This window comes from Bison bison, unplaced genomic scaffold (genome assembly GCF_000754665.1).
Source record: "Bison bison bison isolate TAMUID 2011002044 unplaced genomic scaffold, Bison_UMD1.0 scf7180017864144, whole genome shotgun sequence".
Lineage (NCBI taxonomy): Eukaryota > Metazoa > Chordata > Mammalia > Artiodactyla > Bovidae > Bison > Bison bison.
In genome coordinates this window covers 1,798,217-1,809,679 of record NW_011494716.1, presented here as the reverse complement: position 1 = coordinate 1,809,679, position 11,463 = coordinate 1,798,217, and the positions used below count along the sequence as shown (strand labels likewise).

At 55.4% G+C, this 11,463-nt stretch overlaps 2 protein-coding genes across 6 annotated transcripts in view; one reads left to right on the top strand and one right to left on the bottom strand.

Annotated features, from left to right (window-relative positions):
- The window catches only part of NMRAL1 (NmrA-like family domain containing 1), an 8,434-nt gene extending 3,525 nt beyond the window's left edge, over nt 1–4,909 (top strand). For 2 of the 4 annotated variants that reach the window (XM_010840400.1, XM_010840401.1), the window contains exons 5-6: nt 1,123–1,313; nt 2,308–2,615. In XM_010840400.1, the coding sequence (XP_010838702.1) occupies nt 1,123–1,313; nt 2,308–2,487 (371 nt within the window). In that variant the 3' untranslated portion in view covers nt 2,488–2,615. Of the gene's footprint in view, nt 1–1,122; nt 1,314–2,307; nt 2,616–2,829; nt 2,925–3,116 lie in introns of those variants that run through there. The other 2 variants (XM_010840403.1, XM_010840404.1) reach the window with 2 other exon arrangements.
- A 141-nt stretch (nt 4,910–5,050) lies between these two features.
- Nucleotides 5,051–11,463, bottom strand: part of DNAJA3 (DnaJ (Hsp40) homolog, subfamily A, member 3) — a 31,161-nt gene continuing 24,748 nt past the window's right edge. Inside the window, exons 10-12 of one of the 2 annotated variants that reach the window (XM_010840405.1) lie at nt 10,665–10,762; nt 6,685–6,801; nt 5,054–6,158 (exon numbers count right to left, since the gene is read on the bottom strand). In XM_010840405.1, coding sequence (XP_010838707.1) covers nt 6,698–6,801; nt 10,665–10,762 — 202 coding nt within the window. In that variant the 3' untranslated portion in view covers nt 5,054–6,158; nt 6,685–6,697. Of the gene's footprint in view, nt 6,159–6,684; nt 6,802–10,664; nt 10,763–11,463 lie in introns of both variants that reach the window. The other variant, XM_010840406.1, reaches the window with a different exon arrangement.

The window sequence follows — 11,463 nt, the reverse complement described above, 5'->3', positions numbered from 1 at the left end:
TGAGTGAGTGTGTTCCCTCGGGCGTCTGCTGGCACCATGCAGAGCCACGGTGGCCCAGAGAGCGGGCTTGTCCTCCGAGGGCTCCAGGTCTGAGCCCCAGCCCTCTCACAATAGACCCATGACCCTGTTGGGCATCCGTGTCCTGTCCCATGAGACGGGCATGGCCCAGACTTCCCCAGGGAAGATCTGCCCAGTGCGGGGATACTGTGCTGTGTCTTTCGGAGAGCTTTGCAGAAACAAGCGTGGTTCTTGTTTCTACTTCATCAGTGAGGAGAGGGTTTGGAGGGCTAGGTCCAGTTGTAGATTTCCCAGGGGTAGGAAAGCACTTTCTTCTCAGTGCCTGTCTCCAAATCTCTAAGCAGCTTGGAGGGCACCGTGTCCGACCTGTGTCCTGCCGCCGGCGGGGCAGTGCAGGAGGCTCAGCAGGCAGAGCAGGAGGGGTCAGCACCCTCCCCTGGCTCCTCACCTCTGCATGATCCCTGCTCACCCTCCCTGGGCCTGGCACCCCAACACCACCCTTTACAGTTTGCAGAGCCATCGTCAAGTCACCTGTGTTCCATCACTGAGCTGGAGTTCATCCCCACAGGCTCCTGGGTGGTCTGAATGGCAGCCGTGGAAACTTTACAGGCAGGGCCTGAGAGCTCTAGGTGCCTCATCTAGACAGAGCTCTGCTTCTCCCTCCTGAAAGCCACACCGCGGCCGGTAGAGTCACTCATTAACACATTTATCAGCACCCACCCACCATGTTGCTCTGGGCTCGGCCCCGGCCTTGGCCACCCGAGCTTTCTTGCTGGCGTTTACATCCTCCGTGGGCGTCCACGTCAGGAACTGGGGTTTGCACCCATTCTTGGGCAGAGCGCCTTTCAAAGCCCCTTGCTCTCCTTCTGCTTGTTCCTGTCCCAGGCCTGACGGGTGGCAGGCCTGGAGTTCTCCCCAGCCGGGCTCCCAGGATTTGAACAGCCTGCCAGTGGCAGAGCTCCGTCATGTCCTGTTTCCTGACTCAGTTCTGCTGCTGACCCTGAGGTGTCTGAGTTAGGCCAAGTGCTGACCTGTGCGCCAACCAGCTGGTGGAGACCGACCCCTCAAGAGACACAGGCCAGCACATCCCTCTCCCCCTCCCAGGCTTGCCCATGGGTGACGTGCCCATAGACGGCATGTCCGTGGCCGACCTGGGTCCCGTGGTGCTCAGCTTGCTAAAGACACCAGAGGAGTACGTCGGCAGGAACATCGGGCTCAGCACCTGCAGGCACACGGCGGAGGAGTACGCCGCCCTGCTCACCAAGCACACTGGCAAGGCGGTGCGCGACGCCAAGGTGAGAGGCCTGGCGGGAACGCGGTAGCCCCATCCGAGGGGCTTTGCGGGTAGCAGGGGAGTGGCATCCTGGGCTGCCCCACGCTCTGAGCATCACAAAGCCAAGTTCATCCTCAGAGAATGCTGACGTTGTGCTGTCCTCAGGAGTGAAGTGTGGCTGCCGAGTGAGATGTCTGGCTCTGGCAGAGGGCCAAGTGGCAAGAAAGGGCTCCAGGAAGAGGGCCCAGCAGGGGCCAAAGCAAGGAGGGAGAGCACGGGGTGTCTTGGACTGCTTGGCGGAGGGGATGGAGGCTGCAGTAGGCCCCATCCGGCCCCTTCCCTCACCTGCCCTGTCCCGTCCAGACCCCTGGGTTTGTTGTTTCTAATCATTTTGAGAGTCTGGGATACTCAGAGTCATTAAATGACAGAAACCTCCCACAGAGCCCCCCAGACGCAAGCAGAGCAGTAAAGAGGGGAGAGACCAGGGCAAGACACGTTTTGGGCTCACATTTTGCTCCCAGCCCTTAACACCCACCTGTGTATGACCAGAGGCCCAGCCCCTGGCCCCTCTCTGCCTCGGTTTCTTCATCTGTAAAGTGGGTGTACGGAGGGTATCCTGTCCTCAGGCTACTGTGAAGAATGAACGGAATAATGATGTAAACGCTCCCTTGGCACAATGAACGTTCTACAAAACGTGCACTAAAGGGCTGTGTATTACTATCTAAACAACGAAAGCCTGAGGCAGCCATGGAGGGTTTGGGAGCCAAGGAGTTAAGGTTCAGTTTGGTCAAGAAAGGGGAACAACAGCTTTGGTGTTTTGAGCAACAAAGTGACAAAAGCAGAGTCCTGATATGGAAGGGACTGAGATGTCTGCACCTCGTGATCTTGGAAGAACTGGATATAAATTGCCCTGCAACAGTGGTTTTTGAAGTTTCATCTTTTTAGCATCAACAGTCTTCAGATGAATTCAGGGGGACAGAGTAGGGACTGAGGTACCGACGCCCCTCTGCTTGCAGACAAGCCCTGAGGACTACGAGAAGCTTGGCTTCCCTGGTGCCCGGGATCTGGCCAACATGTTCCGTTTCTATGCCCTGAAACCCGACCGCAACATCGAACTGACCCTGAAGCTCAACCCCAAGGCCAGGAGGCTGGACCAGTGGCTAGAGCAGCACAAAGAGGACTTCGCAGGGCTGTGACCCTGCCCACCTCTCAACCCCGTCTCGGGGGGCTGGGGGTGCAGTCACAGTGACCCTCTCTTGTGTTACAAGAAAGTTTATTTTTTAAATAAAGGCCATTGTTCTCACAGATGGCTTCCAAAAGAAAAGCGCTTTGTTTCATGGTTTGGGGTTGGGGTGGCAGATGCTAGGGCACCAAGGCCATGAAAATTCCAATAGGAAGCGTCAAGTGCCCAGCCAAGTGTGGGGGGCCAAGAGCACCCCCTGCCCCCGGCCCTGCAGCCAGGGACGTCTGACACCCCTGTACACACACTATTCCACCCCAGAACATCCGGTCATCTCCGTGTTCCTTCTGAGTTTCAGGGTGGGAAGACCAGCTCCTTCTTCCTCTCCCTTCACCTGCCTCCTGGGCTCCTGGGTGCAGCAGCCTCGAGATGTGGTGATCTCAAAACATGCTGGTAAGAAAGAAACCCCTGAAGGGACGTGAGAGCTGTGGACCCCAGGGCACGAGAACTTAGCCCTATGGAGAAGAGGTGATGCTGTCCACAGCGCAGGCAGGGAGGGGAAACCAGGGATGTGACCACCCAGCCCTGCTCGGTGGGCAGAGACCCCCAGGCATTTGGACGGCTTCCCTCTCCTGCTCACTATAGAGAAGAGAAGCAAAGGCCCAGAGGACACAGCCGGCGGGGAGACTGGTGTCTCTGTGGGCTTGCAGGACGTCCACTGCGGTCTCTACCCTGCTCTGGCCTTGGGACCTGCAGAGGCACTGAAAGGATAGCAGGGCTGCCAAATTCATTCGACCTGTTGATTCATAAGCACTTCTTCAACAACTTATCCAGTGTGCTGGACCCTAAATACAGTGTTAACCAGGAAAGTTATGCACCGTGTCTTGAGTCTGGTTTAGCAGGAGAGCTAGATATCAGTGTGCAGGACGACTGCAGACCGACATCAGGCTGCAGAGAGCAGGGGGTGATGAACACTGGAGGGCCCACTTTAGGGGCACAGGGACAGCCTGAGGGAGCAGCCTCCCAGGAGGGTAGGAGGGAGCAGACGTGATGACATGGGCTTCCAAGCCCACCCGTATTAGCAGGAGAACCCAACAAGTCATCCGTGTCCAGCCCTGTGATGCCCAAGTACCCCAGGCCCTCTGGAGGGGAGACTCACCTGCTGGAACCCTGACTCATGATATCGGGATCCAGGAGTGGCCCTTGGTCGGCACGAAGCCTGGGGAGAGCCCACCACGCCGGCTCCAGGGTGAGCTGCAGGGAGCTGAGGGCAGGTTCCGGCTGGTGCTGGCCGTTTTACCAGGCCTCTTGGGGTGGGTTGCTCACTTGGTGCCCCCTGGCTGGGCTGCTGTGAAGACTACATGGGGGAACTGGGGAGAAGCAGCGTCTAACTCCCCGGGCCCCTTGTGGTCAGGCCTCGCAAGCCTCCAGTGCCTTCCCCTGTCCGCCCTCCTCCCAGCACTTCAGCAAGTGCTCACCTCCCAGCCACAAAGGCCCAGCGGCCTAGGGACACTCTCTTGTGTTTCTAAATGGCTCAGCTCATGCTCCAGCCCCACCTCAGGCTGCAGAGGGGTCGGGAGACAGATCTCAGGAGCCAGCTGTGGGAATGAGCCAAACCCAGTCCAGCCAGGCCTCGAGGGGGACCCGAACCTACAAATGCTGCCCCGCCACCTTCTGACCATCGGAGGGAAGAATGCCTTGGCACAGCCGTGAAGATGTCTCACTGGAAAGAAAATCCACTTTCCCCTTTCCAAGTCTAGACTGCTAGTTTCAAAAAACATGGCTTTGGTTGACTTCTCTAGGAAGAAGACCTGAGCTGCCAAGAGAGACGTGATCGAGCCCTCCACCACCGTACCCTAGGGTCTCAGATCCTGCCCAGCCCACACTGAGTCCACAGCAGGTGCTTGGCAAACTTCTGTTCAACGGAGGAAGAGACTAGAGACTGGCAGGAAGTCGCTGAGCCTCCTTCTTGCCCACCAAGTCTTCCCAGCCTCTTCACCCAATCCAGCAAGTGCCCACCCCCGCCTCCACTACAGCCTGCTCAGCCCAGAATCCTGGGGCAGGGCAGAGTCATGTGCTTGGGGCCCACTCCAGCCACCATAGCCCAGACGAAGACTGCAATACACACAAAATACCTTAATATTCCTCTGAAAACAATGGAGAAAACAACAGTATCTAGTGATGGCAGTGGTGACGCTCAGGGACCTAAGGAGGCCACACCGCAGGTGTTTTGAGGAGTGGGCTCCCAGAGTAAAAGCGACACGCTGGATCCTAGAACATTCGTTCAGATCAGCACATTACTGCAGGATAAGCTCCCTGCTCCAGGTTAGGAGGGTCGGTGCCTGTCAGAGCGACACCTGTCCCTCGGTGGGGCTGATGCTGAGGAAAGCCACCTCCAGCCACCCCCAGGAAGGCCAGCAGACGTGGGGTGGCCTGACAGGCAGGTGAGCACCCACTGCTGGGCCACTGCAGAGAGCTGTCCAAACTCTTTCAAAGAAGAGATGACCACAATTCAGGTTTTAAATATCTCTTTGCAGTAGATAATCTTATTTACATTGATACAGAATCATTTTACATTCTTAGAGCAGACACTAGCAGATGCTTTATTTTAGTAAATTATGGGGGGGAAACAGAAAGGACACTAATCAGAAGGGTTCTCCATTAGCCTGTCTTGCCACAGCGGGGGGATCTGGAAACACAGGGGAACCTGCACGTCCCAGGAGCCAAGGCTGGGAAATGGTGCTTGGTCTGATTGGATGCTGGAGAACCTTCGATTGCCAAGACCACGCTCTCCTCTGAACAAACACTCGTACGGGAAAAGACAATGATTCTCAGCATTGAATAATTTAAACACACGTCTGAAAACAAGTCAGTAGTGAGTGGTGAGACCCAAGGCCCTGATAGCAGCGGGGCAGGGCTGGGGTTGAGAGGCCCTCAGTCAGCCCCAGGCCACGCCGGCTGTGGTCCAGCAGAAGGGCAGGAGCCCCGCTTACGCGTGCCTTAGAACAACACAACTCCACTGTCGGGGACAGGGCCACCCTGTCCGTCCTGACGGAGATCACAGCCCATGTGATCAAGAGTGGCCTCTGCAGGGACTGTCCTCTAGGCGTCACCCCAGGCCCCAGGCCCCCAGGTTCCAGCTGCTCAGTACCTTTGGGAATTAAAACCAACTCCAGCTGAAGGGTGGGTGACACCAGTGGGGCGTGTGCCCCAGGTTCCTGGAAAGGACAACCTGTCAGGGAAGACTCATTCTGGAACGTCCCGGAGGTTTGCTGAGAGGGAAATCAATCACGTCACAACTTGGTGCAGCTTAAGGCTTCATTTTCAAGCTGTAAGCATGGCCTTTAATTCTTTAACCACATTCAGTTCCAAATTAAGAGTTTCAGCTCTGCAGGAAGTGTCCAGCCGTCTGACTTTGCCAGAGCCTGAAGAGGCCAAGTTACCTACCCACAGACAGGAAACTACCAGCCCTGAGGCTGGCCATGCCTGACTGCCCAGGGTCTGTCCCGTCCGCAGTGACCTTCCATGAAGAGCTGCGTGGTCACGTGAGTTTGCTGTTGCCAAGGCGGTCCGGAGGCCTCTGCAGGCAGGGGCTCAGTGCTGCCGTGGGGAATCCTCCTGCGTCCAAGGTGCCTGGCCACGAGGAGGTGCTGCTGCTCCCTGCCTAGTTCCCAGTGGACCGTTTTCCTGAGCCAAGACACAAACGGGTACAGTTCACTGGCCTCGCAGGAAGGACACGCCCTGCTGGTGAACTTCCGTGGTCCCCAGGAAGGAGCCCCCAACATCCGGGACCAGCACAAGTGAAAGGTGAGTCCCGAGACACCATGCTGAGCAAGCAGGACTCCCGTCACTGCCCCGCCCCGCCCCACACTAAAGCTGACACTGCCTAGACGTCCCAGGCAGGACGGGGCGGGGCTGGAGAGATCTGAGTTCTAGGCCTGGCTCTGCTGTGACCTGCCCTCTGTGACTATGGGCAACCTGGTTCCCACCACGGCGGGATGCAGTGCCCCCGGGAGCTGGGGGGCTCCAGGAGTGGTTCAGCCCTGCACTACCGGCTAGCTCCCCTTGGGCTGAGGCTGGGCTCACACCATGCCTGAGATGGGAACCTCTTCACCTCTGGGGGTGGGGGGATGATACTGGCTAAAATGAGGGAAAACAGGGATTCATTAGTTCAGAGGGGCATGAAGGGGAGGAACCTCAGGGATTTTCCTACCTCGGCTGGGATATCAGGAGGTAAACATTCTCTTAAGTTTGGAAAGGAATCCCTCCTTGTCCTCCCCAGCCTCAGGCCTAGCCTTGCCTCCCGCGGAGCTATCCATGGTGCTGCCACCTGGGCATAAACAGCAGAGAGAACTGGGGTCAAGGGTGCAGATCTCCTCGCAGCCCACCCCAGGCCCCGTCTGGCCACCCAGGGCTTGCACTCCAAGAGCCACCAAGCGCCACCCCGAGAGGAGAGGTGGCCGTATCAGGCTGTCCAGGGTCGTCCCATTCATCAGATGACTCAGCACTTAGAGCAACCCAACTGCTCCCCAAGTCACTGGCCCTCGAGAGGAAAACAAGGAACAGAAAAGGACAACAGGCAGCTGTCCCACCTTAAGAACCATAACAGAAAAACAGCCAGTGCCAATGCCTTCCAGGCCAGGCTACATGGCGTCCATACCTCATTCAATCCTTACGATAACCTTACAGGTAAATTCCAGATAAAAGAAACAAAAACCAGAGGCACAAAGGGGTTAGGTGGCATGACTAAGGTCACAGAGCAAATAAACGAGCAGGACGTCTGAGTTCAGACCCAAGCAGTCAGACACCAAAGCCCAGGCTCTGAAAAGGTGAAGAGCATGTGCCGAGAGCCACCAACCAGCTTCCACACCCGGCCAGTGCGCACGGACCATCTCCAGGGCACCCGGGACCCCAGGACATGTGCACTGCTCATCTGGGACGGGGTAGCCAAGGGCCCCGCGTGTCACCGGGCAAGCACCTGGCTCCAAATGCCCCAAGATGGGGTGGCCGGCCTTCAGTTTCCAGAGGGGCCGTGAGAGCCCCTCTGCACAAACACGTCACAAGGCAAGAGGACCAAGAGAATTAGTGCATGTCGACGTGCAGGGGGATGTATGTCAAGGACAGTGTGTAGAGGGAACAAAATGCCCATGTCCCCAAGATCTCAGTCTCAGACGTCTTTGTCGGTGAGAGGCCCACAGCTTTGGGCAGCAGGCCTCCGGAAGAGGTGGGGAAGGTAATCCATGGCTCTTTACAAGGTGATGAATAGCCAGTAACGCTCATTCCACGAATCTGCACCACCTTTTCCTCCACAGGTACAAGCTCCTAGTGTCATAAGCAAGTCTGGCACTTACTTGGGGGTTCAGTGCCTGCTGGCCTCCCCGCTCACACTGTAAGCTGGGCAGGGCAGGGACCCCGTCTCTCTGGTCATCGCTTCTGAGCACATGGCAAATGCTTGGTGACCATCAGTGCGAGAAACAGAAGCCAACAGGACTCCAGGGTGACATCTGAGGACCGGACCCACCCTACAGGCAGAGGTGCGGGGTCTACACGCACAGTCTGACTACCTGAGCTGACTACACGCTCAGAGCCAGCAGAGCGCCTCTTGTTCCACTAAAATGTCTTTTTCCTCATCTTCCTCTTGCCTCCACCCTGCCTAAATAAAGGGGCTCAACAGTCAATGGCGTCAGCTCATCAGAGAAGAGACCGCAGGTGGATCCAAGCTCTGGAAGAGGTTCCTGCACGACAGCTAAATGGACGTAAGGGGTCGTCGCAGGAGTTAACGACGCCCCACAAGCACAAACAACGAGCCATGCTGTCTCTACACCCAAAAGGTCACTTGGTAACCTCAGAGTGCCCCAGGCCCCCGGCTCGCTGCGGGTTTTCTGCTTCTCAGGCTGGGAACAAAGCCAGGGTCAGCCATTATTAAGGTTTTCAGCAGGGGCTACAGAGAACAAAAATAAACAAGCGATACTAAACCCACCAAAAACGTTTAGGTTGTTTTCCTACATAGTGGTAACTTTTCCAAATGCCTTCCCGATACCTTTCCCGTGGTGAAAGCAGACACCCAGGAATCAGTCTGCATCTGCAGTGACTATCTCCACGGGCACTTGGGGGCTATTAAGCGATACGCTAGCCCAAGAACCACTGATGACTGCAGGCAACTGCTTCCAGTGTAACTTTAACAGCAGAGATTCAGGCTCTACTGAGTAAGCAGGATGCACCTTAGTACAGACGTCGGGAAAGGTCGTTGTGTGCACCGGTGTGTCCTCACACGTGGATGGCAAAAGGAACTTTCTTCACAGTAACAAGAGGCTTAACCACACCCAGGCTGCGGACTGACCGACATTGCATTCCAGTGCTAAGATTCTTAAAAGCCATTTAAAGAATTATATCTGGGAGCCAAATTTCCCACTGAATACAATTCTGAAATGACAATGGAAGTGAGTGGAAAAAAAAAATAATTCAGGACACTCATTTCACTTTATGAACTCTTCACAAACACATGCAACACATATGTTAACATTATGATATATTCAGCAAAATTATGTCAATAGAAATTTAAAACAAAGAACTGGCAAAGTGTCTGGCACATAAGAGCCTCCCAATAAATCTCGGCTGAACGCGGGGAGAGGGAATGAGCTAACAGGATAAGAACCATGGACGTTACTCAGAAGCCGATTGCAGGATCAACTCCCAATCTGAGCTCTCAGGAAGGGGCTTGATAACAACTGGTGGATAATACCCAACATGCAAACAGTGAACAAGGCCCAGGGTCTCACTCAGAGCTCAGTCAGGAAGACCTTGAGTTCCCCTGGGGGAGGGGCACATGGCTGAAAGCTGGTTGCAGAGCAAATCTCGCATGCTCTGTGACTGTGGGAATGTTTGGGACCCAGGAAAAAAACCTAGAGGTGCATAAGTAGAGTTATGTGGAAGAATCATCCCCACTTCTTTTTAGTCCAAGGGATAGTAATAAGAAAATATGAAAAAGTCTATGAACCAAACCACTACAGTAAGTGCTCACTTTATGCCCAGTTGGCCACAGATAGAATCTGTGGCAGCTGTTTTTTCACAGAGGACTTGGTCCCCTGGATTTAGGGGAGCTTGGCCAACTCCAAGCAAAGGCTGTTGCCACTAGGACCCCCAGCCCTGTCCCAGGGCTCCCAGACCAAGACCCCACCCTCAGCTCTGATCACCTGCTCTGACTGTACACTAATCTAATACCATTCAAGTTCCAAGAAGGTGAGAGAAAATTCAGGACCCAGACAAAAACAAAGTGATGCAACCAGGAGCCAACACGTTGGGCAACAGAAGCCAACTCACCCTCAGCATGGCCTGTCCCAGCCCAGGAGGAGGCCCAACCGACAGGGAACAGCGTTTCCTCGGCATAACACCCCATCCCAGCAGAGCACCCCATCCTAGCAGAGCACCCCATCCCAGCAGAGCACCTCATCTGGGCAAAGTACCCCCATCCTGAGGGACGAGGGCTATAGTCACAGTGCCTGTAGCCAAAGCTTCTGCCTGTGGTCAGAGTTGGGGGAACATGGCTACTCACCAATCACCAATATTTAACTGCACTCTATAGATGTTTAAGCTCAGAGTAAACAAGGCATTTTGTTTGTTCACGGCCCTAGAAGCTCAGAGTTTAGACCTGCTGCACACAGGCAGATCTGGGGTTGTTAAGCCTGTAGCAGCTGCTGTTTACAGGACACTCTGAAATCCAGGGAAAGCCACCTGGGTGAGGAAGACATGCATCTTCCCCTTTAGTGGCTACAAGCTAGAGCTGGAAGAATCTAGCTGGTGAAAGATCTCATGCAGGAATGAGATGGAAGAATCTAGCTGGTGGAAGATCTCATGCAGGAATGAGCCCAAGGTCACAGGGCAAGTGGCAGAACCAAGGCTAGAACTCAGGAGAGCAGTCCTAAGACACAGAGATGCTCCCTGGAGGGAAGCGTCACAGAACTCACTGACCTCGGCCAGCAGCACGTGCACAGAGGATGAGGGCCAGAGCGGGGGGCCCTGCTTTCCCCAGAGTGTGGCGGTCCCGCGCCACTCTGCCCAACACTCAGCCCCTCTCTTACTACTGGGCCCTCTGGAGACTCCAGGAAGATTCCCCAGTGGAAACCCCAACATGTTTCCAAACCATCTGCCCTCCCAGGTACTGAGGGGCTCCCACGGGCCACAGGGCTGTCTCACCAGTGCTTGTGTTGGTGACGCCGTTCACCGTCCCCTCCACGTCGGTCTCGTCCTCGGCGTAGCTCAGGATCAGGCTCTGCTGCCGGCTTGTCAGTCTCCTGTGGACCGAGCGCAGTCAGTATCCAAGCGGCTCCTTTGGGCAGCTCTTCAAAAGGATGTGGACGTGGCCGGTCCCCATGCAGCATGTGGGAAAGGCAGGACCCTCGACCCAGGCACTGGGCACACCCTGAACCCAAGAGCCCACACCCTTAAAGCTTCTGTAAAGTAAACCTCTTCAACTACCCTGAGTTGTTCTAAACAACTGCCACTGTGGCCATGGTAAACAGTTTACCAGAGGGATGAAAAGCTGTTACAAGTGTGTGTGTCAGAAATTATCTAATTAAAGAGAGTGCTGGAAATCCAGCCCACTGAGAGGAGTTGGCAAGCCCTGCTCCAGATGTCTACAGCTCCCCCTAGGACTTTTCTCCTGAAGGCCAGACACGATACCTGCCGCCAGCTGGTTCTAGATCATCTCTCAGATGGAGGGTGACCCTAGAGTGATAATAATAAAACCAACAGCAGCAATAATAGCTAACTGCTCCCTATGGGTTATTCATTTCATCTCCCAGCAACTCAGCGAGGTCGAACTTTTTTATCATGTCTGCTTTCAGAAGGAGCACCTGGGCAGGACAGACTTAGCGGGAGAAGTAACCTGCCTAAGCCTCAGTGCTTACAGCAGAAGTGCCACACAGGCCGGGCGGTCGGGCTCAGCACCTGCCTGGCAGGTGAGAAGTCCTTGACCGGCTCCTGCTGGGGCCGG